The sequence below is a fragment of the Cervus canadensis genome, chromosome 7 (assembly GCF_019320065.1).
Source record: "Cervus canadensis isolate Bull #8, Minnesota chromosome 7, ASM1932006v1, whole genome shotgun sequence".
Classification (NCBI taxonomy): Eukaryota; Metazoa; Chordata; class Mammalia; order Artiodactyla; family Cervidae; genus Cervus; species Cervus canadensis.
This window is the reverse complement of record NC_057392.1, coordinates 41,657,538-41,682,776: the sequence shown is the minus strand read 5'-3', so window position 1 is coordinate 41,682,776 and position 25,239 is coordinate 41,657,538. Positions and strand designations below refer to the sequence as shown.

The 25,239-nt window shown below is 38.6% G+C and overlaps 1 protein-coding gene and 1 non-coding gene across 3 annotated transcripts in view; one reads left to right on the top strand and one right to left on the bottom strand.

The window, feature by feature from the left end:
• The window catches only part of GPR156 (G protein-coupled receptor 156), a 109,665-nt gene that overhangs the window by 8,694 nt on the left and 75,732 nt on the right, over positions 1-25,239 (top strand). The window contains exons 2-4 of one of the 2 annotated variants that reach the window (XM_043475006.1): positions 16,691-16,761; positions 17,924-18,374; positions 18,584-18,720. In XM_043475006.1, coding sequence (XP_043330941.1) covers positions 18,279-18,374; positions 18,584-18,720 — 233 coding nt within the window. In that variant the 5' untranslated portion in view covers positions 16,691-16,761; positions 17,924-18,278. The remainder of the gene's footprint in view (positions 1-16,690; positions 16,762-17,923; positions 18,375-18,583; positions 18,721-25,239) is intronic. The other variant, XM_043475005.1, reaches the window with a different exon arrangement.
• On the bottom strand, positions 16,127-16,233 carry LOC122445713. Its single transcript, XR_006270657.1, has one exon. It is a non-coding gene; the product is annotated as a U6 spliceosomal RNA (small nuclear RNA).

Below are 25,239 nucleotides of genomic sequence, written 5' to 3'. Positions count from 1 at the left end.
TTTTACTTAGCCTGGTATGAGTAGTGAGCTTCCCAGGACTACGTGGTTTTCATTTGTAGTCTTGCTCTTGTTTGCATGTAAAAATTCAGTCTGTCTCTCAAGACTGGAGAGGAGCAGGATTCCTCACCACACCAGGGCTAGAGAAAATATCAGAGAAGCATTAAGGGAAGCCGGTGAGTATGAACAAGAGAAATGTAAGCAATGAACTGCCAAAGTAGCAAGAAGTATATGGGGTTTTTTAATCCTCAGCTGCAGGCTGCTGTGTGGGCCTGTGAGCTCTTGGACATGCTATGGAGATCTGTGATCCTCTAATTTGTATTAGAAACCCAACTGTGATTCTGTGTTCAGAATGCAAACATTAGCGAAGTCATCCTAGATGACTTCAAAATTATGAAGTCCTGTGACAGATATTTTGCTGTTGGCTTCTATAATACATGCTGCAATTTTTGCTTGGTAGCTTTGAAATGGATTTTTATGTCCTAGATTGAAAACTAAAGAAAGAAAACCAGAATAGAAGTTATTGTGATTAATTTCTAAGAAGAAATTTTAACTTTCATTTGGACATGTATAAACCTGAAGAATAAGCATTATTCTTTGTATTAATACATATTTTTTCAGCAACTTTTAATTTTCAGATATGTACTGATGGAGTAAAAATGATAGTTAATAATTGACTAGTTATAGTCAGTCACTATAATAGGTTTGTCTCATAACTTAGGAATTCTATAATGTATCTTAATTGGTCTCATAGTTAATAGTAGGATAGTTATATTTTATACTGTTTTCACTGTGATTTGAGTCTATAAAGATTATCTTTAAACAGTTTTGTCTCCTCAGTAAAAAACCAACAAACAAAAAAACTTAAGGTGAAACATATTATAAGATGTTAAACACCTGCTTCTAGCCATAATGAACCATCTGGTAGTAGACTGTTGCTCCCAGAGGGGACACCTAGAAAATCTGGATTTCCATAATCTGTTTAAAGGCATAAAAGACCTACTAATGCCACTGCTTGAGATCTAAAACCTCAGAAAGAAGAGAAATTCATTGAGTGCCCCACATTCTGGGTTGCATTTTTCCTTGAGACATTTGCCATTTGTTAAGTATCATGTGAGGAATAGCTAAGAACCCAAGCAAAAAGAAGCTACTGAGGGTTAAAGAAGCTGAGCAGAATATTCTGCAGCCTGATAGAGCTGGGGAGGGAAAAAAGGGGGAATTCAAGGATACTAAATGAGCTGGGACATAGAGGTCATGATCATAGAAAGAAAAGAGACTCAGAGGAATTAATGCAATAAATTTGAGCCATTTTCCTTACAAGTCGTTCACCAATGTATAAGTAGCACAGTTGTTATTGTTTAGTCTCTAAGTCATGACCGACTTTTTTTTTTAATCCCGTGGACTGTAGCTTGCCAGTCTCCTCTGTCCACGGGATTGTCCAGGCAAGAATACTGAAGTGGGTCGCCATTTCCTTCTCCAGGGGGCCTTCCCAACCCAGGGATTGAACCCACATTTCCTGCATTGGCAGGCCAATTCTTTACCTCTGAGCCACCAGAGGAGCCCAAGTAACACAGACCAAGGATTAAAAAAAGCCAAACAGAAAGCAGTGCTAAAAAGCTAAACTCATCAGAGCTAGTGCAGTCTTACTGTGCTGGGGAGATTAAAATGGGAGTGTTGGGTCCACCAAAGTGGAAGGGGCTGAAAAACACTGATGGTTAATTTTATGTGTCTACTTGTATCACCCATTATTTTGGAGGTATATCTGTGAGAGTGTTTCTGGAAGAGATTAGCAGTTGAATTAGTGAACTGAATAAAGCAGTTGGCCCACATCAATGTGTGACAAAACCTTATTGAGAGAAATTTAAGAAGACCTAAATAGACGGAGAGATATATCTTGTTCACAGGTGCTATGGATTGAATGTTTGTGTCCTCCCCAAAATTTATAGTTGAAATCTGGTCCCCAGTGTGATGTATTTGGAGACAGGGCCTTTGGGAGATGATTAGGTCAGAAGGGTGGGGAAACCTTCATGAATATGATTAGTGCCCTTATAAGAAGAGGCCCGAGAGCTGAATAGCTCTCTTTCCATCATGTTAGGATATAACAAGAAGTCAGCTATCTACAGACTGGAAGGGGGTTCCTACCAGAACACAGTCATGCTGGCACCATGATCTTGAACTTCCAGTTTCCAGAACTGTGAGAAATAAATTTCTGTTGTTTATAAACCACTTAATCTATGGCATTTTTTAAATAACAAGTGAACTGAAAGATAATGGATTAGAACATTCATTATTATTAAGATGTTAATTCTCTTCTAATTGATCTATAGATTCAATATAATCCCAATCAGAATCCCAGATGACCATCTTGAAGAAATGATAATCTCATTTTAAAATTCACTGGAAAATGTGCAGTGTCTAAAATAGCCAAAACAACTTTCAAAAAAGGAACAAAGTTGAAGGATTATCACTCCTTGTTTATTCTTTTGAATGTAAGAGTGTTTTCACAGGTGTATGGATGTGTAAAAATTTATCAAATTGACACTTTAAATATTTGCAGTTTAATGTAATTTATACCTCAGTAGTGGAGAAGGAAATGGCAGCCCACTCCAGTGTTCTTGCCTGGGAAATCTCATGGACAGAAGAGCCTGGCAGGCTACAGTCGATGGGGCTGCAAAAGAGTCAGACAAGACTTAGTGACTAAACAACAACAATAATACCTCAAGAGAGCTGTTTAAAAGCTAACAGGAAAATGGTATAAAATACAATTGCAAAATATTTTAAAATACCAAAAAAAAGAACATAGGACAGATTGGGAAAATAAAACAAATAGTGACATAATAGATTTTAACTCATTTATGTCAGTAATTATCAAAGAGTAAATAGAATACTCCAACTAAAAGACAGATTATTGTACTAGATAAAGAGTAGACATATTAAAAAGGATTATTAAAATGTTTTAATTGGTGACAGAGTTTTTCATAGCCTTCATCCTTTTAATGCATCATGCTTTACTTGTGGGTAGCCACAAGTATTTGATTTATGAGAACAATATAAATAGAAACCTTAATTAAAAAAAGTTTTATCCCTAGCTTCACCTGAGTTGTGGTTTGAAATGAGCCTCCTTACTGGGCATGAATGGGGTTTGTAGGAGAGGTTGATATGGGCTATGATTTCCCCTTCTGATTTTATATGTAAAATATTATATATTTGTACATGTTTTTCAGAAGAGGGTCAATAGTTTTCTTCAGTATTTCATGTCCAAAGAACTACATAAGAATTATGGTTTGGGGAATGAATAAATTGAGTACTATTCTAGGTGTCTAATTTCTTAGTAGTATGTCTCTGAGATTAATTTTTAGTGAATAATTCAAATTCAAGTAGACTCAGGTTCTCATGGTATGAATGCCAAATCAACAGGTGCAGCATCACCTGGGAACTCACTAGAAATGCAGATTCTCAGGCCCTACTGAATCAGAAACTCTGGTGGTAAGGGCCTGCAATCAGTGTTTTTAAAGGCATTTTCTAGGTGATTCTGATGTGTGCTAAGGTTTGATAAACACTGGGTTAAACTGTCCTTAGAAAAGTCTATTCTGTACCCCATGCTTCTAAGCCAAATTTAGGACATTTTGATAAGGAAGTGGCTGCAGAATGAACAGTCTACTGTTAATAGCTTGTATTTTCCATCTTTTTATCCTCAAAGAGCCTGTATCACTCTCACATAGTGTCTTGGGTTGCACAGCAACACTGAACAACATTTCAGAGTAATCCAGTGTCCAGATGAAAGTGGAATTTGGAGACATAGCATGTAAAGTGAAAAGTGAAAGTGTTAGTTGCTTAGTCTTGTCAGACTCTTTGACCCCTTTGCCTGCCTGACTCCTCTGTCCATGGAATTCTCCAGATAAGAATACTGGAGTGGGTGGCCTTTCCCTTTTCTAGGGGATCTTCCCTACCCAGGGATTGAACCCACGTCTCCTACATTGCAGACAGACTTTTTTTACCAGCTAAGCCACCCGGGAAGCCCACAGCATGTAAGTTCACTCAGAAATTCTAACAAAAAGGCTTTTCAGGGATGAGTTCCATTAATTCCAAGAGCCTTGGATCTCTGCTTCTTTTGAGGAGTTGGACATTGCTTTCTCAATAGACTGAACCTCACTTTTTTCACAGCTGTGTGGCACCTTCACAAACTTCTTTTGAAGGAGTGCTCAGTATTATCATGGCTCTATTTGAAAGGTAGATTAATGAATTCACACAGCTTATGTTATGGATACCCAAAAGGGCTGAGGTTTCAGCTATAGCAGCATAAAACTTGAGCCATCCAAAACCAGCCTCTGAAAGCTTCAAATGATCATTCTGTCTGGTCCTTCTGTTGCCTGAAGCTTGATTTGTATGACACCTTACTGTTTCGCTGATGAGAAATAGCACAGAGCACTTCACAGCACTTCTCATTAAAGGAGGGCAGCCAAGTGGAATTCATTCTTGGCTCTTAGTAGTTTTCAAATGAGAATTTTATTGCATATTAATGAGCACTAATTGACATTTGTGACTGGTTTTTATGGAAATCATGCATGTATAATTTGCATAATAGTACCTAAGTGCTTCTAGGTAACAGTGCAACTCTGGGAAGTTGGTGAGGATTTTAGTATGTTGCTTTTTTTTTTTTTTAATTCCCAACTCCAGTCCCTGGCAATAGTGTGGAATATTAACAGGTCTCTAAGATCCATCTGTAAAATAGTAATGACTCACAGCCCAGTTCATGTGGTTGTGCCAGTTTATACCCAAGAGTTCAAAAAGAGTCAGCAAACCACATCAGGGCAGGTCTCTGAAAGCAGGAGATGCTCCCACAGTAGTCAGGGGGATTTTCCAGCCCTTCTGTATGAATAGTTATAGTAGTATCTAGATGTCCTGAGGGTTGTTCCCAGGAGTATAGTACTCCTATAGAGTTTAGATTTTTCTAAACATCTCTGGGTTCACATCAATGCATATGTACTGATCACCTGCTAAGTATTAGGCACTGTGTTAGGTGCTAGAGCAAAACCTCGTTGTCTTGTTCCCTGTTGCATTCCTAGCTCTTAGCATAGTGACCAGGACACAACAGTTGATCAGTCAATATTTATTGAATTATTGAACATAATAATGTTCAGTACTGTTCAGTACTGTTCAGAATGTTCAGTAATGTTCAGTACATCATAATAATGTCTCTACTATCAGGGATCTATAATTTCATCTTACAAAATCTGATTTTACATAAAATACAAAGATCGTTAGTCTTCCTATTAGAAGAAACAATGATTAAGAACTCGAGATTCTGTTAGAAACTTTATAACAAGAAAGATCAATAACCTTGATTCTGTGACCCAAGTCTTCTGTATGGCCCTTTCTCTATTGTGGAAATGAAAGAAGCCAGTACTTATTGACAATCTAGTATATTAGTTATGTTTACAAACATCTTGGACATCATATGACTTAATCATCAACAAAACCTATGAGGTATAGATAGTATTACCTCATTTCACCGAGGAGGCAGCTGAAGAATTAAAGTTAACTGACTAACTTAAGGCACCATAGATAGAAAATGATGGAGCTGAGATTTAAATTCAGCCTTGGCTGAATTTAATGAGTGATACTTCAGTATCACTCATTATACCAAGTAGTCCAAAGATGTGTGAAATGAAGCCAAACTCCATGTACTGAGATGGAGGCTCAGTTGGCCCAGGGACGCTGGGGTGTGCCCTGCATTCAGTTGACCTACTGTTTACAGCAAACCTGGTACTTACCGCAGTGTTTTTCAGATCCTATGGGGGACCTACTCCAATAGCCAGTCTGATTCATTTTAATTCTACCAAGAAGCCAGAAATGTTTAAACACTGTAAGCAAAGGGAAAAATCAGGTTTACTAGAAGAAAATTTACAAGTTAATATCAAATTTAAAAGTTGAGTATGTTCTTCTGTAATCTTGAGCAAAAATGTTCTCCAGATTGTGGAAAAATCACTGACTATGAGCTGGGAAGCCCTGGAGAGGAGAAGCTTTAGAACACAGGGATTAGGAAAGAGTGGTGGTGTAGTCCAAGAATTCATACAGAGCCCCATGATCCAAAAGCTTTGTTTCCTCTAAGTTTCACATTACAGTGGTGAATCAAGTCCACTCTTCTTCCTCCCATCCTGTCTACCTCCCACCTCTGCCAAGGACATCCAGTGATTCCCTTCTGCTTCTAAAGCCCCCTAAGAGGGATGTATTTGAAGCAGCCATCTCTTCTCCCTTTGTTCTTCCCTCTGGTGAATCAAGATTCCCTGCACGGCCCTGCTTCAGGGTCCTAGGGATGATTACTCAGAAACCATGCAAGTATGTGGAAAACTTAATTGGAGGCACTTCAAAGGCTTCACAAGGGAACTTTTATCATTTCACCCTCTTTTATAAGGCAAATCTGTGAAGCAGATTAATTCAGTTGTTCTACATTTGGGGGGAGAAAATGTGCACGTTCCCAAACTTATACTGTCCCAGGAGAATAGTCTTTCCTCTTCCACATTGTTCCTTTTCTCTCTCAGACTTCCTCCACAAATGTCTACAGTCCTAGAGCTGTTATCCCTGTGGCCCAGCCTCTCCAATTGCCTACACTGGTCCTGCACACATTCTGTGTATTCAGATCAAACTTGCCTTCCTTCTGGTCACCATTCCCATCTGGCACTCCCCATATACACACACACTCTCCATCTTCCTTTCCCCAAGTCCAGGCCTTTGCTCAGATGTTCCATATACATGAAAGGCTAACCGTAGCTTCCTTTAAAGTCCTTTAGCTCAGTTGGTAAAGACTCCGCCTACAATGCAGGAGACCCTGGTTCGATTCCTAGGTCGGGAAGGTCCATTGGAAAAGGGATGGGTTACCCACCCCAGTATTCTTGGGCTTCTCTTGTGGCTCAGTTGGTAAAGAATCTGCCTGCGGTTGGGAAGATCCCCTGGAGAAGGGAAAGGCTACCCACTCCAGTATTCTGGTCTAGAGAATTCCATGGGCTGTATAGTCCATGGGGTCGCAGAGAGTCAGACATGACTGAGCAACTTTCACTTTCACTTTCACAGTAATATAGAAAAAGTGCTGAAGTTGGGTGACCAGAGCTCTGTTCCTACACTCACAAGGTGATCCTGAACCTCCCAACCTCTGTGAAGCACTTTTCTGGCCCATAAAATGAAGAGATTGGACTTTATTATGTCTAAGATTGCTTTCAGCTCCAGCCTTCTTTCCCTGACTGAACCATCTGTTCACATACATGGAATATTTTCCCACGCTGATCTCATGTTCATGCTCTCTTAGAATTTACAACTGTGAGCCATCTTCCATGTTGTAGATCTGTGTGGCGTGTGATCTTTAGGAGAGCTTTAATCACTTCTGCCCTGCTTGTACCTGCCTGTTGTCCTCATGAAGAGCAGTGTATGTTCAGGAAATAGAAATGAATTTTACTGTTTAATGTAAGTGACCTGTATTCAACATGTTTGTAAATCTGCTAGAAGAATGCAATACAGTGCAATAAAAAACAGTTAAAATGCATTTTGCATTTATAGTTATCCATGTATCTGCTGCCTACATTAACATAGTTAATGGGGAGGTACTTCAGACAATATTAGCGTCAGAAGGTTAGCATCAGAAGGAACGTTAGTAAATATCTAGTACAATACTATTGGGGCTTCTTTGGAGGCTCAGTGGTAAAGGATCCATCTGCCAGTGCATGTTCACGGGTGTGATTCCTGGTTCAGGAAGATCCCCTGGAGTAGGAAATGTCAACCCACCCCAGTATTCTTGCCTGGGAAATCCCATGGACAGAGGAGCCCGGCGGGGCTATATAGTCCATGGAGTTGCAAAAGAGTAGGTCACTACTTAGGGAGTAAACCACATATTGACTAAACAACAACAGTGCTCTTGGTGGTGATTTGAATAGATACATTTTTTATTAATTTGCATGTGGTTCTGACTTACTTCTTAGTGGGTAATCTGAGGCTGAGATACTTCAAACAATATATCTATTGTTCACATTGGGTGGAAACATCATTACTTCAATTGTCCCTTCTCCTGTTTTTAATATAAAGCGTGTAATGGGTTGAAAATGAAGAGGTAATGAAATCTGGACAAAAGGAAATTAGTCATAGGATAATAAAAATGAGCCAGAAATGCCTAACATTGCACAGTTGCTGTAAGTGAACCACATATTTGATTCCAAGCATCCCGGCAGCCAAAAGAGAAAGGAACATACTATTCATGACATTAAAATGTTCCAGAAAAAGATAACTTTTCCTGGTATTTGAAAGAAAGAGAAATTTAAACCATCTGTCCTCATGGAGGAGCCACCAAGTCAATGTCATCGACCACACCTTTAATAATATTTTACTAATACCTATAATGCTAAATTTGTTTATGCAATAATCATTTATTGTGTGCCTTCTATGTGCCATATATGTTTTACTGTATTACAGTTATTTTTTTGTTACTGTTGAGTCGCTGAGTCATGTCTGGCTCTTTGCAACCCCGTGGACTGCAGCATGCCAGGCTCCCCTGTCCTTCACCATCTCCAGGAGCTTGCTCAAATTCATGTCCATTGAGTCAGTGATACCATCCAACCATCTCGTCCTCTGTCATCACCTTCTCCTGCCTTCAATCTTTCCCAGCATCAGGGTCTTTTCAAATGAGTCGGCTCTTTGCATCAGGTGGCCAACGTATTAGAGCTGCAGCATCAGTCCTTCCAATGAATATTCAGGGATGATTTCCTTTAGGATTGACTGGTTGATCTCCTTGCAGACCAAGGGACTCTCAAGAGTCTTCTCCAACACAACAGTTTGAAAGCATCAATTCTTTGGCTCTCAGCCTTCTTTATGGTCCAACTCTGACACTGGACAAACCATAGCTTTGACTAGATGGACCTTTGTTAGCAAAGTAATGTCTGTGCTTTTTTATACACTGTCTAGGTTTGTCATAGCTTTTTTTCCCCAAAGAGCAAGGGTCTTTTAATTTCATGGCTGCTGTCACCATCTGCAGTGATTTTGGAGCCCAAGAAAATAGTCTGTCATGGTTTCCATTGTTTCCCCATCTATATGTCATGAAGTGATGGGACCAGATACCATGATCTTACTTTTTTGAATGTTGAGTTTTAAACCAGCTTTTTCTCTCTTCTCTTTCACCTTCATCAAGAGGCTCTTTAGTTCCTCTTTGCTTTCTGCCATAAGGGTGATGTCGTTTGCATATCTGAGGTTATTGGTGATTCTTCTGGCAATCTTGATTCCAGCTTGTGATTTATCCAGCCCTGCATTTCACATGATGTACTCTGCATATAAATTAAATAAACAGGGTGACAACATGCAGCCTTGACGTACTCCTTTCCCAATTTGGAACCAGTTTGTTGTTCCATGTTCGATTCTAACTTGCTTCTTGACCTGCAGACAGATTTCTCAGGAGGCAGGTAAGGTGATCTGGTATTCCCATCTCTTTAAGAATTTTCCACAGTTTGTTGTGATTCACACAGTCAAAGGCTTTAGTGTAGTCAACGAAGCAGAAGTAAATGTTTTTCTGGAATTCTTTTTTCCAAAGACACAATGGATTTTTCTTTTTGATACTTAAATTATCTTCTCATTAACAGGAAGCCTGTTGACTCCTGCATCCATTTGACATGATTCTGTAGTCTCTGTAGTCTGATAATTTTTTATTTTCTAGCATGACAAAATATCCCAGTTTCATCTTGGGTATTTCCAATTCTGTATTTTAAACTAGCAATTTCACTAAAGAAAACCGATTCCTTTTTACTGAAAGTGTTTTGAGAGACTGCAGTCTGGGCACTTGGAGGGCTTATTGTTACAGATTGTACTTATTTCTGAACTTTGGTTGACAAACTGGGAAATATGAATGTTTTAGGAAAAGAACAATTTGATTCCACAGTGATATTTCCCATTTAAATAATAGATGGAAAGATTTTACTTTTTTTATATGCTTATCTTTTTTCTCTTACTTTGAAAATCTTAGTTTCCAGTGACATGAACATAATTACTTATTTGCTTTATCTAGTAGATAGATGTGTCTGTATGTATATGTATGTATATCCATCTCTATAAAATAGGAACAATATCCAATACCCACTTCATGTTGCTTAAGATTTCTTTGTGGTTATTTTTTGTCCTTTGATATATAATCAAAATACTCTTCTTTAAGTTAATTCTGGGCTCCCCTGGTGGCTCAGATGGTAAAGAATCTGCCTACAGGAGACCTATGTTCAATAGCTGGGTTGGGAAGATCTCCTGCAGAAGGAAATGTCTACCCACTACAGTATTCTTGCCTGAAGAATTCCACGGACAGAGGAGCATGGCAGCTACAGTCCATGATGTCACAACGAGTTAAGACATGACTGAGCAACTTAACACTTCCAAATTAACTCTTCTTTATGTGGTTATATCATCAACTTGTTGATAGGTTAATTTGTTTCAGTTTGTTTCCTAAGTTTAGACATCGATTTTCTTTTTTTAATTTTGTTTTTAAATGAAGTAAACTATTTATATGGTTTCAGAGTCAAAGCTATAAATATTGGGAGATCTATTTTGCCTCTCTGTCTCCTCCTTCTTGTTCTTTTCCTTCTCTTATAGGTAATGCTGGTAATGCTTTTATTTTTTCCATTGTTTCTTTTTGAAAATGAGCCAATGACCTAAATGAGTTTCATCTCCTTTCTTACATAAAAAGCAGTATCCTATAAACATTTTGTTGCATCTTCCTTTTTTAAAACAATGTGGTTTGGAAATCATAGTATATAGAAATTTACTCATTCTTTTTATAAAGAATTGAGCTATTATTGATTTTTATAAACCAAGTATTATTTGTAGAAAAGCAGTAGGATGATTTTCTCAGGCGAGGGGGTACTAGAATGAGACAGGTAGATTGGAATGAATATGCCAAGGTATTAATGCATAATTTTGGATGCTTGTTATTTTCTTCCATGTACTTTTCTGAATTTCAAAACTGTCAATTAAAGAATAATTTTAAATACAACTTCACACCAGAGCAACAAAGGAAAATACTCCGGAATCAATGAGCTATAAACATTTAATGGAATTAGATCAAAGAGGGAAGGTTTAGGTGAGCATGTACATGGGAAGCTTCTATAGGTGGTAGTTGTTTTTGTTGAGTCGCTAAGTCATGTCTGAGTCTTTGCTTCTCTGTCCTTTACTATTTCCCAGAGTTTGCTCAAAAACTCCTGTCCGCTGAGTTGGTGATGCCGTCCAACGATCTCATTCACTGTTGTCCCCTTTTCCTCCTGCCCTCAATCTTTCCCAGCATTAGGGTCTTTTCCAATGAGTCATCTCTTTGCAGCAGGTTGCCAAAGTACTGGAGTTTCAAGTCTGCATCAGTCCTTCCAATGAACATTTAGAGTTAAATTCTTTTAGAATTGACTGCTTTGATCTCCTTGTAGTCCAAGGGACTCTGAAGAGTCTTCTCCAACACCACAATTCAAAAGCATTGATTGTTTAGTGCTCAGCCTTCTATATGGTCCAACTCTCACATCTGTACACAACTACTTGAAAAGCCGTAGTTTTGACTAGATGGACCTTTGTTAGCAAAGTGATGTCTCTGCTTTTTAATCCACTGTCTAGGTTTATCATAGCTTTCCTTTCAAGGAATCACAGGCTGGAATCAAGATTATGGAAAGAAATATCAACAACCCCCGTTATGTAGATGATACCACTCTAATGGCAGAAAGAGGAGAGCGAAAAAGCTGGCTTAAAATTCAACGTTCAAAAAAATAGATGATAGAAATGGGCCTAAACAGAGAACTCTCAGTACTCTATGACAGTTACCTAAAGTATGAGAAATTGCAGAAGAGAATGGAAGATGCATAGCCTCCCCAAATTTAGTTTGCCTAACTGATCATTATTGATGACTCTGCGTAGAGCCATTCTTTTATCATCAAAACCACTCCTCCATGAGACAAGTGCTCGAGCCTGGTGCACTGGGAAGACCCAGAGGAATCAGGTGGAGAGGGAGGTGGGAGGGGGGATCGGGATGGGGAATACGTGTAAATCTATTGCTGATTCATGTCAATGTATGACAAAACCCACTGAAAAAAAAAATAAATAAATTAAAAAAAAAAAAAACCACTCCTCCCCTGCAATAACAAGAGGGAGGTTAACGTGGAAAACTCTCATAATTTTCACAATAGAATTAGACTTTAATTTTTTTAGGTTTATGTAGCCAAACCTGACATTCTCATTTAAAATTGCTTAACTCCTCCTCTGGCATTCCCAAACTCTTGCCCTGATCTGCCTTTTCCTCCATTGTCTTTAATATCTTCTAAATTCTATGTATATATGTATCATGTCCACTGATTACTGTTTGATTCCTCTGTTGTAGTATAAATTCTTTAAAGATAGGAATCCTTTTTTTTTTTTTTTTGTTCACCAGTGTATTCAGGAGCCTAGAATGGTACCAGTCATGTTCTTAGTACTCTTAAAAGATTTATTAAGTGAATGGATATTGGAAGCAGTGGAGTTTTGGAGAAAAAGGGAACGTGTAACCGTGAAGTTCAGCATTTATGTATTCATCATCCCCTTATACATTAATATGGCACTGGACACCTTTATAGTTCAGCTTCATTGTTGGTAGTGCAGATATCAACTGAACTGTCAATGAGAATATGAACCAAGGTGGTTGTTTTTGAAAAATGAAAGGATATAGGTGATTGATACAAATGTAAAGAATTCAGTATGTGTGTGTTTTTCTAACAGGCACATTCTTATTAGCATAACTTAAAAAATTAAGAAACGCAATTCTTTTTCATTTGCCCACACACTCACCATTTCCAGCACCCTTTATTCCAGATTTGCATGTGGTATCATTTTCCTTCAGCCTTAAGGACTTCCTCTAACACTTCTTGTAGTGCATGTCACTCAGATTTTCTTTTTCTGAAATTATCTTTATTTTACCTTCTTTTCCTGAAGACATTTTCACTGAGTATTATATTCTGGATTGACTTTTAAGATGTCATTCCATTCTCTTCTGGTTTACATAATTTCAAATTAGAAATCTGTTGTAAGCATTACTATTGTTCCTCTATACAAAATCTGTCTGCATCAAAGATTTTTATCTTTATCATTGGTTTTCAGTAATTTCATTGTAATGTGTCTTGGTGTATGTGTGTTTGGGTGTTTCATTGTTTCTTCTGACTGAGGTTGGTTGAGCTTCTTGAATCTGTAGGTTTACTCTTTTCATTAAATGTTTAAAAAGTGTGGTAATTATTACTTTCAAATATTTCCCCTCTTTTTTTCCCAGAGCTCCAATTATATGTATGTTAGACCACTTGCTGTTGTTCACTATGTCACTGAGGCTATATCCATATTTATCAATTATATACTTCATTTTGGATAATTTCTTTTGTTTTTAAGCTAACCAGTATTTTATTTTTGCAGTGTTTAATCTACTGTATTTTCAATTTGACAACTGTGTTTTAATCTCTAGAATCCTATTTGGTTATTTTTAATATTCTCCATTTCTCTTTTCATTTTGTATATGTTTTGTGTCTTTGAGCATATTTATAATAGTTTCTTTAAGGTCCTTGTGTGCCAATTATATCATTTCTATTATTCCTGTATGTTTTTATTAAACTTTTTAAAATGTATTGTTATAGTGTCTTTTTTTTTTTTTTTTTTTTTTTTTTATGCCTGGTAGTTTTTTACTGATGCTGGACATTTTGAATTTTATGCTATTGAGTGCTGGATCTTGTTGTAGTCCTTTAATGAGCATTGGGTTTTGTTCTAGATTGCAGTTAAGTTTTTTGCAGATAAATTTGATTCTTTTTAATACTTTTAAACATTATGAGGGAAGGTCTAGAGTAGTTTCTAGTCTAGGGTTTATTCACTCCATTTTTTTCTGGGAATTGTATCTAATATCCTGTATATCATGAGATCTGTCCACTCTGGTTGGTGGGAACACAAAGTATTTTCAGCCATGTGTGAACTCCAGGAATTGTTCAGCTACTGTCTATCAGTGGTTCTTTCTTTCACTTCAAATAGTTTCCTCTCACTTTTGCCTAGATCAATACTCAGAAAAGACTGAGAGGGTCCCCAGCAGATTTCCAAAGCACTCTCTTTCTTGGTATCTCCCTCTTCTTTATTACTCTGCCTCATAAATTTGTTTGCCTTGATGTCCCTAACTCCAGTCTATTCTCCTTACCTTAGCAAGACTTCTAGGCGCTCTTTGAGTTTCCCTTCTTGTGCCATGGCCTGGAAACTTCCTCCAGACAGTAACTTGGGGTCAGTTATAATCATTGGGATAATGTTTATTTATATTTCATTTTCTGTCAGTCAGTTGTAGGTTCACCTCATTTGTTTTCCAAAGTCCTGTGAAATCTGTTATCTAATATCTGAAAAGAGCTTTTTGGATATTTTGTCTGGTTTTTGAGTTGGTTGTAGCAGGAAGGCAATTCCAATAGCAGTTACTTCTTCATGAACAGAAGCAGAAGTTCTACCAATTGCAAAACAACTTTTTAAAGGACAGTAATTGTAGGACTAGTTTTTTAATAGCCAGAAATAATGTGTAAAAGGATAGGGCAGATTTTTGTGGAAAGATATGGGGGCTGTTGTAGAGAAGGAAATGCCAACCCACTTCAGTATTCCTGCCTGGAGAATCCCATGGACAGAGGAACCTGGTGGGCTACACTCCATGGGGTCTCAAAGAGTTGGGCACAACTGAGTGACTAATATACACACACATGTGGGGGCTGTTGAGAGTTGTAAACCTATAAAGGTCTGTCTTGCTCTTGGGAGCAGCATAGCTGATGCAGTGCCTATTTTCCTAATGACTGGGCAGGATTCCACATTCTGTCAAATAAATTGAAAGTCCTGCCATGGTCTTATATCTGCTACCATCTGTGAACGAGACAGTTTACCTCTATAGACCTAGTGGGAGAGGCAGGAGAGGGGGTTGTTCTTGGAGGAGCCTGGCACACATTTCTCTTTGTGCCTTGGATTCTTTATCTGTTTTGTAGTCAGATGCCTTACTGTTATCGCCTCTGACACACTACTTCCCACCCACTTTCCCAATCACTCAATACGTTTTTGAAATCATTCAACTCTCTTCTTTCAGTGACTAGGCCATTCACTGTTTCACCAGCTCCTCATGTGTGAATCTTTGTGAATATGTGCTAATGTTGAAATTGAAAGCCTGCCTGATGGTGGAGCCTAGTGTCATGGTTTATAAAGCTCCTACACTGGATAGCCATTGACTGTAGGGGGGCCTAGCACTCAAATTTCCATGCCATTGTGTTAGTCTGTCCGCTTTTAGAATGTACTCAGAAATCTGTTCATTTGAACAGACAGTTCCATCATGTTCACAAAGTCTCCCAAGGATGATTTGGGCTTAAGGTTGTTATTCCTCCTGAGATCCAGTGTTGACCATGGTTTCTCTATCTTAGCATTATTGACATTTGGGAGTAGATAAGTCTTTGTTATTTGGACCATTCTGTGAATTGTAGGATGTTTAGCAGCATCCTTGGCTTCTACCTACTAGATGTCACTAGCACCCTCCTGTTTTGACAACCACATCTGTCAGATGTCCTCTGGAGGTGCAAAATTGCCCTAGTTGAGAGTCACTGGTATACACATGCTATCGTGCGCCACACTCCAGAGAACCCATAGATATGAAACTCTAGGAACTAAACATGAAGAAACTTAATAGGACATTGGTGTCCTCTTGGGTGAGCTCAGTCCAGGGTGTCTGCCCCATCCAGGGTGTATACCAGGAGGACACTGACCTTGCAATGTAAACACCAGGATTTGAGTCCTATCTCTGCAGATTTGGAGCAAGTTTCTCTACTTTTCTGCTCTTAAGTTTCCTTTTGTGAAAATGAGGAAAGGTCTTGTTTACTTCACATGACACAGTTGTGAGAGCAAAATGAGGTTTTATGTATAAACACACATCTATATGATATAAGGATACACAAACAAGGACTTAATAATGGTTCAAATATAAGTGTACTTATTTGCAAGTATGATTAAAAGGGTGATATAGGAGAAATGTCTCTTTCAATCCATCATGCAGTATAGTCTTTCCTGTGGCTTCTAATATTGTTCTATGCTAGAAGACATAGTAGGGGATGTCTAGCTTTTTTTTTTTTTTAAAAATATGGAACGCTTCATGAATTTGCGTGTCATCCTTGCGCAGGGGCCATGCTAATCTTCTCTGTATCGTTCCAATTTTAGTATATGTGCTGCCGAAGCGAGCACGGGATGTCTAGCTTTTAAGAAAAAGAAGAAAATTGTCTTTTCAGTGGTTAAAATTTCAATTAAAATATATTTTAATATATTTAAATTTAAAATAAATTGAAATAATATTTAAGTTTAAAATATAAATTAACATGCAAATAGTCATGTTTTTATATATACTTCTTAATTTTCCATTCAGTAATCTGACCAGTCTGCACAAGAATTTAAATGTCTTGACAGAAGGTAGTGGTTTTTAGTTCTCTTGGGATTTCATTGTAATGAGCCTGGTGAATAATTCAGGAATATATGAGAGGCCAATATATGGGCAGCACCTGGTGCTATATTGTTCATGTCTAAGTATGCAGAATCCAAAGATGGCATTCTACACCTGTCACTATTATTCTGTCTTAAACACAAGTCCTATATTCAGTGGCTATTGAAATAATTGATTTTTTCCTCTTCCAATTTTCCTCCATAGTAAAAGAAAAATGTGCTAAGCTGTCCCAGAAACACAAACCAGAAGTGGCATCCTCTTTAAAATTTCCACTGGTAAAATTTCAAATCTGTTTTTCTTAAGAGATAGGTGCTTTAAAGAATTGGGGACATGTCTGCCTTTTCTGCTGGGATTAATTTGAGCCTCTCTGCATTTCTACTTTTGTTCTGCAAAGTAGAGCTTGTTTTTAGATCACAGTGTTCATATTGTAGTCATCTTCTGAGAAAAGATGGTTACTCGCTCACTCTGTGGGAATTTTTAGAACCCTCAGTTTCTCTGCCTACTACCCGAGTAGCCTTTCTAGTAGTCTGACAGTTTTAAAAACAAATGAGTAAAAAACTCTTGATAAAGTGTTTGCATATCCTTCTGAGATTTCATCTGACTAGACATAGAATGTTCCTCCATTTGCTGAGCGAATAGGAGATCACAGGACCAACCAACAGACAATGTGTGCAGACACTATGGGGCACCTGAGCCCACTGTCAGCCAGGACCAGACAGAGCTTAATCCCTGAGGTGCATAGAAAGATCTTGGAAGGCCAGGGGGCGTTCCTGGTAAGGAAAAAAAGGAAGATGTGCTCACATATGTAAACTAAAATTTTTGTAGTGCTGGGCCATGAAAAGATCTGAAGAGGGGCTGTAGAGCTTTATATCTATAAATTGTTAGATGTGCTTTATCTTTGTTTTTAAAGTATTGTTTATTAAAGAGGTTTTGAAATATATTCATTTAAATATATATTGTATTTTAAACTTTCATTATATATAAGAATGTATTGTGTATAATTATGTACAATAAAAATATGCTTCCCTGGTGGCTCAGATGGTAAAGAATCTGCCTGCAATGCAGGAGACCCAGGTTCAATCCCTGGATAAGGAAGATTCCCTGGAGAAGGGGATGGCCACCCACTCCAGTATTCTTGCCTGGGAAATTCCATGGACAGAGGAGCCTGGTAGGCTACAGTCCATGCAGTTGCAGAGTCGGACACAGCTGAGCGACTTTCACTCGCTCACTGGCCTAAACTTTTGTTATATATAAGAATGTATTATGTATAACTATATCTAATAAAAATATAGCTATTATAGTTAAATGTATAATATACTTTAAAACCTCTGTAATAATCCATTTACATATATGTGTGTTTTTGTGTTTGAGTAAATTATATGTATATAAATAAAACATTTATTTATTAACAGGTTTAATTGCTTTCCTTTCCTTCAGGACCTGTGTGAGAGTACTTGGAGCAGTGACTGCCATCTGGTGGCAAGCTAGAATCATCGCTTTGTGTGACCTAATGGTTACTAAGATGTCCACTCTTGACTCACGTGGTCTGCACTGGCAGCAGGGGACCAGGAGAGCCTGGAAGGTGTCTGATAGGAGCCTAGTGAAATAACTCTCCGCTTCTACCTGAATGGATTGTTCATCCCAGATTCTGAGCCAGGATCCAGCTCCAAAATGGCGCCTCTGAAGAAAAGATCTGAGTTGCTGTTGTGTTTTAGTCAAAGATCTGCTGGTTACCTACCAGTGGGTAACCGAGACTGTGAATAGGCACATACCAAGAGGGGTGTATGATGACATGGAGCCTGAAATAAACTGCTCTGAATTGTGTGATGGTTTTCCTGGTCAGGAGCTGGAACGTAGACCCCTTCATGATCTCTGCAGAACTATAATTGTAAGTGAGCAGCCATGGGGTGTCAGGGCTGCTGCTTAGATATACATGTTGTTGTTGTTATTGTTGTTAATGATAATGGTGGTGGAGGGGGGAGGGGTAAATGTTTATGCAGGACACCTGTGTCTCGACTCTGGCGGTGATGGGGGCAGTTCATGTTTGATCTATAGAAGAGCTTCATTTCTAACAGCTTCTCTTCATTCTGTTCTCAGACCTCTTCCCACCACAGCAGTAAGACCATTTCTTCATTATCTCCTGCCCTCTTGGGTATTGTTTGGACTTTCCTAAGCTGTGGACTTCTCCTCATAGCCTTCTTTCTTGGCTTCACAGTTCGCTGCAGGAAGAACAGGTAAGCAGCCTATGCCTAGTTTCTCATCTCTCATCACCTGAAACATAAAACCCAGAGTGTTGGTGTCATTTTGGCACCATGAACTGCTGGCTGGTGTCAGAAAATCTTCTGTCCTACTGCGGCATTAAGCTATGTGAGACGCTCCCCCTGACGGAGGCCTGGCCTTGCAGTACAGATCCATCTTGAGAAGGTGAAAGATCTTCCCAGTATTGTGCTAACTACAACGACATCCAAAAAAGCTAATGAAGGGTTTCTCTTCATGAAGGAAGGTGAGATCCTTCTGAGAAGATGTATTTGTGTTAAAAACAGAGATCATGTAAAGAAATATTCCAAAGCAACATTAAAGTTTATGGCAGCAGAATTGGAACCAGTCTGGGTAAGCTAAGATTCTGCAAAAATAGTGAAGCCCTACTCCTGGCTATTCTGCTAGACAATTGTGACTAGTTGGGAAGTCACTGGTTCCTCCAGGTAAGTGTGTATGGCACCCAGGACTGACAAAAGGGACTTGAAGAGTCTTTCCTTCACTGCCATCCAGTCGTTCCCTCAGGACCCACCCCATCTCTCCCTTTCTGTACTGTCATTCTGCTCCAGCTGTCCCAGGCTGCCTCCTGAGAAGCCTTGCTCCAGCCCTGTCTCCCTGGCCCACAGGCCATTTCTGGTTGGATCCTGTTGTCAGATTTCAGCAACTCCCTCAGAGATGCCAAACTCATCTGGCTCCATACCAGCCTGACATTTTGTGGTAATCAGTGTGTTTTGCTCCATTGCCTGAGCTTGGCACTCAGATGAGGGTCATTTAGTCGGATTTGTCTGTAGGCATTTGGGGTGCCTCTGGCTATCTGAGGCATGGAGGATGTGAAACTGTTAGGCAGCAGTGGCTTGATCTGCTGGGTCAACCTCAGCATGGCCATGAGTCATGGCACTCAGCCCTGGGGATACCCCTGAAGTTTCCCCAGCCACTTTTCACTCTATTCCTTAGATACACTAAGCCTGCTCTCATCTTAAGGCCTTTGACTTACTGTCCCTTTACTGTTCCCACTGCCCAAGAGTCTTCTCCAGATCTTCCCATGACTAGTTCCTTCTCATCTGATAGGTCTTGGCTCAAACATCATCTCTTCATAGAAGACTTCCCTGATCATCATATCTGAGATTACCTCTTTACAGAGGTAAAGAGAGCTGGCCACCCAGCCTCTACACCTCATGCCATATCCTATCACTAATTTATTTTCTTCACAGCGAGTCTCACTCTCTGACATTACCATGTTTGTCGATTTACCTGTTTATTGTCTGTATCACCCACCAGAATGTAAAATCCATGAAAACAGGAACCTTCTCTGTCATGTTCACCACTGTCTCCAGTACTTAGAACAGACACGAACATAAGAAATGCTCAGTATATATGCTTTTGCTTCCCTGATGGCTCAGTGGTTAAGAATCTGTCTGCCAGTAAAGGAGACATGGGTTCAATCCTTGGGTCAAGAAGATCACCTAAAGAAGGAAATGGCAACCCACTCCAGTTTTCTTGCCTGGGCTATTCCATGGACAGAGGAAACTAGCAGCATATAATTCATGGGGTTGCAAAAGAGTCAGACACAACTGAGAGATTAAACAACAACAAAATATGCTTTCAGTCATCCTGGAAGGAAGGAGATTTAAATCCCAGCAGTGTCTGCTGCCAAGAAAATGACTAGGAAAATCACACATTTCAAGGTTAGAAAACTATGGAGTATTTTGTTTTCAGCTGCAACATATTTCTGTAATGCAAATTAATGCCTAGTTGGCAAATAAGAAAATAACATCATTGGTTCATATGTAATTTTTCCCCCAGAAAATCAATAGTTTAAAGCATTGAGGGCCAATTTTTCTTAAGTTAAAGAAGGAAACCTTAAGTTAAGAATACTGTGGCAGTGCAAGAAGTAGATGGTTTAATGACTTCAAGAAGTGGTATTCTACCTTACAATGTGACCCTATCTGATGAAGTCGTGGGAGCAGATGAGACATGGAAAAGACATTTCTCTTGTTTTTAAAAACAATGTGCTGTTGAAGAGAATATAGATTAAAAATAGATTTTTATGACAATGTTATCTATTGGAGGTAAATGCCCTTAAAAACCTATCTCTTGCAGATTTAAGGCTATAAAAATCAACTGTGATCCTGGGTACAAGTGGTAGTGGACATCTACTGAGTACTAACATTTTAATTGAGATAATTATTATTTTTTTAGTATTCTGGTTACAAAGCTAAATGTGTTTCAGATGTTATGGTCCCATATTATTTTTCCCATAACCCATTATTTTTATACACAGTTTTGTGGAATGCAAGGTTTTTTTTAGAAGCATTTATATGTCCTGTTAAAATAGGAACACTTATAAACAGTGTTATGCTAGAAGCACCTATATTTCTTTCATTCTGTTGAAGGTTTTGTTGCCTGTCTTGCTTGCAGTGGGAGCATGACTTGGCATAAAGAATAAAATATTAAGAGACACTGTGAATAAAAACACATTTCGCAATTAAGTAGCTTACAAGGTCAGACAGGGAAAGATAAAATAACCCAGTTTCAAAAGCACTTTCTTAAATAGCAAAATTTGTTCAGAGGTGCAGCATCACAGTTAGATGTCTCATTTCATTCCATTTCTGTGGTCTCTAAATTTCTGCCTGTGATTCTGTGTGTGCCAGATTAAGAAAAACATTTTAATAAAATAAAAATAATTTAGTAATGTTCAAATTCTGTCACTGATATTGCATTTTTATAACATTTTAAAATGTAGTCTACAAGAGAAAATCAGTAAAGATATAGAAGACTTGAACAATCCCATTAACCAACTGGACCTAATTGACATTTGTATAATCCTACATCCAACAGCAGCAGAATACACATTCTTTTCAAGTACGCATGGAACATTTACCAAGATAAATCATCTTCTGGGCCATAGAAAAGGTCTTATTAAATTTAAAAAGATTCAAATCACAAAGAGTGTGTTCTCTGACCCACAATGGAATTAAACTAGAAATCCATAACAGAGAAACCTCTGGAATATTCTGAAATATTTGGAAACTAAATGTTGTTGTTTAAACGCCAAGTCATGTCCAGCTCTTTTGTTAGCACTTTAAAATAACCCATGATCAATAAATAAATAAATAAAATAAAATAACCCATGATCAAAGACAAAATCAGAAAGGAAACTAGAAAGTATTTTCAACTGAATGAAGGTGAAAACACAACATGTCAAAATTTGTCAGATGCCATTAAAGTAATACTTTAGGGGAAATTAGAGCAGTAAATTCCATGTTATAAGAAGAAAGATCCACCTTACAGAACAGAAAAAAAAGGGCAAATGAGTCCCAAAATAAGCAGAGGAAAGGAATAATAAAGATCAGAGTGGAAATTGATCAAAGAAAAAAACAGTGAAACCAAAAGCTCTTTATGAGGATCAATAAGATTGACCAACTTCTAGATCAGGAAGAAAAGATTAATTACCTAAGTAAGGAAGAGAGAGCTATCATCACTAAAGATTCTATACATATTAGAAGGATAATAAGTTACTGTCATGAACAACTATGGTAGGCAGACTCTAAAACGTTCTCTGATATGACCTACCTCCTAGTTGTCATACTCTTGTGAAATCCCTTCTCCTTGTGTGTGGACTGGACTTGTTGATTTGCTTATTAATCACTTGGAATAAGGTTACAAAAAGGGTATGGGATCCCTTTCAGTCTTTCTCTTACACACTCTGAGGAAATACACCTTCCATTTTGTAAGCTGTCCTGTGGAGAGGCCCACATGGCCAGGAACTAATGTTTCTAGTCTGTAGTCAGCAAGGACTTGAGGATTACTAACAGGCATGTCAGTGAGCTTGAAAATAGATCATCTGAGGTCTGCTAAGGACAATGTGAATAAGCTTGGAAGCAGATTTTCCCCTTGGAGGACTACAGCCATGGCTCACCAAGAGGTACTTGTGAGAGACTCTGAGCCAGAGGCACCCCGCTAAACTGTGCCTGTATTGCAAAAATATTACCAGTTCTACAAAATTCTTCTAAGAAACTGAAAATAAAGGAGCATTTCCTAATTCATTCTAATGAAGAAAGCATTACCCTGATATCAAAATCTAACAGACATTAGAAGAGAAAATATCATAGGCTTATGAACACAGATCCAAAATTCTAAACACAATTTTAACAAACTGAGTACAGTTCAGTTCAATTCAGTCGCTCAGTCCTGTCCGACTCTTTGTGACCCCATGGACTGCAGCACGCCAGACTTCCCTGTCCATCACCAATTTGCAGAGCTTTCTCAGACTCATGTCCATTGAATCCATGATGCCATCCAACCATCTCATCCTCTGTCATCCTCTCTTCCTCCTGCCTTCACTCTTTCCCAGCATCAGGGTCTTTTCCATTGAGTCAGTTCTTCGCACCAGGTGGCCGAAGTATTGGAGCTTCAGCTTCAGCATCAGTCCTTCCAATGAATATTCAGGACTGATTTCCTTTAGGATTGACTGGTTGGATCTCCTTGCAGTCCAAGGGACTCTCAAGAGTCTTCTCCAACACCGCAGTCAAAAGCATCAATTCTTCAGCTCAGCCTTCTATACAGTCCAGTTGTCACATCCATACGTGACTACAGGAAAAACCATAGCTTTAACTAGGTGGACCTTTGTTGGTAATGTCATGTCTCTGCTTTTTAATATGCTCTCTAGATTTGTCATAGCTTTTCTTCCAAGGAGCAAGGGTCTTTTAATTTCATGGCTGCAATCACCATCTGCAGTGATTTTAGAGCCCAAAAAAGTAAAGTCTGTCACTGTTTCCACTGTTTCCTCATCTATTTGCCATGAAGTGATAGGACCAGATACCATGATCTTAGTTTTCTGAATGTTGAGTTTTCAGCCAATTTTTTCACTCTCCTCTTTCACTTTCATCAAGAGGCTCTTTAGTTCCTCTTTGCTTTCTGCCATAACGGTGGTGTCATCTGCATATATGAGGTTATTGATATTTCTCCTTGCAATCTTGATTCCAGCTTGTGCTTCATCCAGCCTGGCATTTTGCATGACGTACTCTGCATATAAGTTAAATAAACAGGGTGACAATATACAGCCTTGACGTACTCCTTCCCAATTTGGAAGCTATCTGTTGTTCCATGTCTAGTTCTAACTGTTGCTTCTTGACCTGCCTATAGATTTGTCAGGAGGCAGGTAAGGTGATCTGGTATTCCCATCTCCTGAAGAATTTTCCACAGTTTGTTGTGATCCACACAGTCAGAGGCTTTGGTGTAATCAATAAAACAGAAGTGGATATTTTTCTGAAACTCTTGCTTTTTTGATGATCCAGTGGATGTTGGCAATTTGATCTCTGGTTCCTCTGCCTTTTCTAAATTCAGCTAGAGATCTCTTCAAGAAAATTAGAGATACCAAGGGAACATTTTATGCAAAGGTGGGCACAATAAAGGACAGAAATGGTATGGACCTAAGAGAAGAAGGTATTAAGAAGAGGTGACAAGAATACACAGAAGAACTGTACAAAAAAGATCTTCATGACCCAGATAACCACAATGGTGTGATCACTCACCTAGAGCCAGACCTCCTGGAATGTGAAGTCATGTGGGCCTTAGGAAGCATCACTACTAACAAAGCTAGTGGAGGTGATGGAATTCCAGTTGAAAGTGAAAGTTGCTCCATCATGTCTGACTCTTTACAACCCCATGGACTATACATATACAGTCCATGGAATTCTCCAGGCCAAAATACTGGAGTGGGTAGCTGTTCCCTTCTCCAGAGGCTCTACCCCACATTGCAGGCAGATTCTTTACCAGCTGAGCCACCAGGTAAGTCAATTCCAGGTGCACTATTTCAAATCCTAAAGGATGATGCTGTGAAAGTGCTGCACTCAATATGCCAGCAAATTTGGAAAACTCAGCAGTGGCCACAGGACTGGAAAAGGTCACATTTCATTCCAATCCCAAAGAAAGGAATGCCAAAGAATGTTCAGACTACCACACAGTTGCACTCATCTCACACGCTAGCAAAATAATGCTCAAAATTCTCCAAGCATGGCTTCAACAGTACCTGAACCGAGAACTTCAGATATTCAAGTTGGATTTAGAAAAGGCAATTTGATCTCTCTTTCCTCTGCCTAAATTGAGTACAACCAATATCAAAAGAATAATTCATGATGACAAAGTGAATGCAAAGTTGTTTTAATATCCAAAGAACAACTAATACGCCATATTTACCCACTGAAAAAGAAAACCATATGATCATCTCAATAGACATAGAAAGATTATTTGACAAGATTCAACATACATTCCTGATAAAGTCTCAACAATCTAAAATAGAAAAGGATGCCCTCAACCTAATTAATGAATCTATGAAAAACCAATAGCTAAAACCATTTTTATTTTTTTTATTTTTTTTTCATTTATTTTTATTAGTTGGAGGCTAATTACTTTACAATATTGTAGTGGTTTTTGTCATACATTGACTTGAATTAGCCATGGATTTACATGTATTCCCCAGCCCGATCCCCCCTGTC